The sequence below is a fragment of the Cyprinodon variegatus genome, unplaced genomic scaffold, assembly GCF_000732505.1.
Source record: "Cyprinodon variegatus isolate N-32 unplaced genomic scaffold, C_variegatus-1.0 Scaffold513, whole genome shotgun sequence".
NCBI classification, from domain to species: Eukaryota; Metazoa; Chordata; class Actinopteri; order Cyprinodontiformes; family Cyprinodontidae; genus Cyprinodon; species Cyprinodon variegatus.
The window spans coordinates 321,793-325,157 of NW_015150966.1; the positions used below are offsets into that span (position 1 = coordinate 321,793).

A 3,365-nucleotide genomic window follows, 5' to 3' on the forward strand; every position below is an offset into this window, starting at 1 on the left:
GAGATTTGAGGGAGTTTATAAAGTGGAAGCAGGACGCTGATTGGGCTTCGTGGTGGAGTAGTTCGAAGCTGATTGGCTCGCTTCAGAGACGGATCGGCTTCTGATTGATGGAGGTAAGTCAGAGTTTCTTCAATTGAACTTTCGCTAGAGCTTCATTAGTTCTTTCCTACTAAGAATTTTCAGTTTCATAACAGATGATATCAGCTGCATAACTAACCTCAGCCTCTAACAATTTCTGAGTTTAGCAAATGACCAATCTCAACATTCTATATTTTATGCTGCGTTCAGACAGATCGCATTTTAGGCAACAAATGCATGTAAAGACCGAAATTTGGGCGCTAGGTCAATCGGTGCTTTATTATCCTACTGCATCATTGCTCTCAGTAATTTTTCAATTAAATATAGTGTATTGATTAAACATTAGCAAATTAACATATACATGCAATAGATATTTAACATTTGTAATTGTTATAAATCAAAATCATCCAATATCTTTTGAATACATTCAATACAAAATATAAGGCAAAATAAGTTAATATTTACTGTTATCCATTTTTGTAGAGTTCTATCCCGTAACAAAGAATTCACTGAGAACATGTCAAAAAAATGAAAACATATTCAAGGGATACAATTGTTGTGGCAGGAAGCAGTATGATGAAAGCAATATGAGTACTTTAGGATGGCTATTTTTCATACTTGCTGATAGGTTGACATTACAACTTTGTGGTATTGTTATCTATAAGGCTAAATAAACAGATTCTGTTAATCAAAAATAGTCTATTTCTCACTTTTCTTTTTAATTTCATTGATGTATTTTTATTTGTGTCTGGATCCATTGTAAGCTGCACAAACTGTAACTTTCCTCACCTCTGTCAGGACGGGTTGTTGATCTCCTCCCAAGAAGTGTGCGCCCTTGAGGACATCTGGGAGGAAACGGCCACTGAGTGGCACCCAGCACAGCTTCCATGAGACAAAGAGGGAGACGCTAAAGAGCGCCAGACCACAGGTGGTCACCAGCAGCGACAGCAGACTCACCGATACATCTGCAGAGAAAGGACAGGTGTTCGGTAAACAGGCAGCAACGGCTCTGCTGGTGAAAAGCCCTGGCAAAGACAGAAGTACAGCGTTGCCACAGAGAGGGCAGGCTGTATTTACTCAGAAATGAAAACACAAGAGCAAAGCTTATTTTTTTAACAACTTATCAAAGCATGTTTTTTCCTCGGCCCAGTGAAAGATCAGCTGAGAGTGATAAAAGATAAATGTTTAAAGTTTCCTCATCCTTCTTCGTGCCGTCAAGGAAGGCAGCTGTTGAGAAATGTTTATCTGGTCAGTGAAAGATATATTAAATTTTCTTAATGAACTGAAGTTGTTTTTCCTGTGTGTGAGAAAGTTCTTTATGCAGGGGGTGGGGTGGTTCCATGGGACGGAGAGTGTGTTGGGATTTTGTAAGGTATAAATGTGTGTGCTGAGCTTGCCCCAGTCAGAGCTTTTCTCTCCGCCTACGGACGTAAAATAAACCTGTATTTTTGCAAAAATTGCCTTTGCCTCAGCTTCCAAACTCCACAAACCTTTAGAGCAGATGATCTAATATGGCCACAATTACAGATAGGAGATTTTCAAGGGGTAGTTCTATGAACATCTGAACGTCTTTCTTTAAGAAAATATATTGAATACAAGAAAATGTGTTAATTCAACATGCATCTTCATAGTAGGGTTCTTATAATTATTGTCTCACCTACTTCTAAAGTCAGCAGTGATTTGCTTTCCTTTTTTGTTCTTGCATAAATGTGCAGCTTCAGAAAGGCTGAGAAAAATCCTGCTTTTCCTCTATGATCATTCACCAGTTTGGATAAGTCTCTCACTATATCTAGAAGCACTGCTAATGTGGAGAACTGGAAATGTCACCCGCCTGTCCTGAGAACTGGTCTAATCAAATTAAGAATTCAGGAAGTGTGACTTTTCCTCTGGCATGGCTTTATTATTCATTACTCTATGACATAAAAATGTTTACGTTATTCTACATTTTTAGGTACTAATGCATAAGCTTTAAAATAAATCTTACAATATAACAAACTACGGGTTTGGACAGACAGACAGACATACTTTGCATAGTGAACTTACTATATTGATTTTTTTTATTTGCTGAGAATTGAGGCTTACCTCATGTTCTTTCTTCAGTCCGTCACACAAGTTTAATATAGCACATATCATTTAATATAGCATTTAGGCTATAGGGCTTAAAGACAGGGCCGACCCAAGCGTCCATGGGGCTCTCAGCAACATTGGATGTTGGGGCCATCTAATTCTTTTTTTCTGTAAATATCTGATGATCAGCTTAGTCACACATCTACTATACACTTCTTGCAGCTGTCGCTGTGCTGTTTACAATCTTCTACTAGTTTACATCATCTAGTGGTGCTTAAAATGATAGTGTAAACAATTCTAAAGTTTATTTACAGTAAAAGTGTTTGTGGTTTAAACGTTTTGGATCTACATAGCTCCAAAGGTAATGGGAAAAAAAAACTGTAATGCAAGAACAACAATAAATAAATAAAATAGCTTTGATAAATAAAATACATTAAATAGTAAAACAACAGAAAAAAATAAAATCAAATAGCACTTTACAATTCAATTCAGTTTATTTCTATAGCCAATTCACAACACAAGTCATCTCAAGGCACTTTACAATTCAACCAGATCATACAGTAAAACAACAACAACAAGTGCTTCACAGAAAGATAAAAACTTTGCAAAAACAAAAATAAACTAAAATCATGAGTATTAAACAATGTTAAGTATTAAAAGCCAGTTTGAAAAAATGTGTCTTTAATCTGGACTTAAAAAATTGGCAGATCTGTGATAACCTGCAGGCCAAGGAGCAGGTTGTTCCACAGTTTAGGTGCTGTAACCACCAAGGAACAATCGCCCCACTGTTTATACCAGGACCTAGGGACGTCCAGAACCATTTGATCAGCAGACCGAGCTCTGCTGGTGTGATGTATGGGCAACATCCCAGTTAAACATAATGGAGCGCGACCATGAAGGGCTTTAAAAACAAGTGTTAAAACTTGTTCAATCAGAAAACGGACCTGGAGCAAGTGCAGGGAGGAGAGGATGGGAGTGATATGGCTTTACCTGGATTAGCCAGAGAGGAGACAAGCTGCTGCATTCTGTACTAACTGTAAACGTTGGAGTGACGACTGTGGGAGGCCAGAGTAGAGAGTATTGCAAGTGTCCAACTAGAACTAATAAATGGGTGAGTCGCCTTCTCCAGGGCTTGGCGTAAGAGAAAAGCTAGCTTTGAAAAAAGCATTTATTTGTTGTTTGAAGTTCAGTTTGCGGTCGAAGACAACTCCCAGGTTCCT

General features: G+C 38.0%; 1 protein-coding gene across 1 annotated transcript in view; it reads right to left on the reverse strand.

Moving 5' to 3' along the window:
* LOC107094896 (synaptotagmin-9-like) overlaps positions 1-3,365 on the reverse strand; it is an 82,728-nt gene that overhangs the window by 45,042 nt on the left and 34,321 nt on the right. Inside the window, exon 2 of the mRNA XM_015390787.1 lies at positions 868-1,043. Coding sequence (XP_015246273.1) covers positions 868-1,043 — 176 coding nt within the window. The remainder of the gene's footprint in view (positions 1-867; positions 1,044-3,365) is intronic.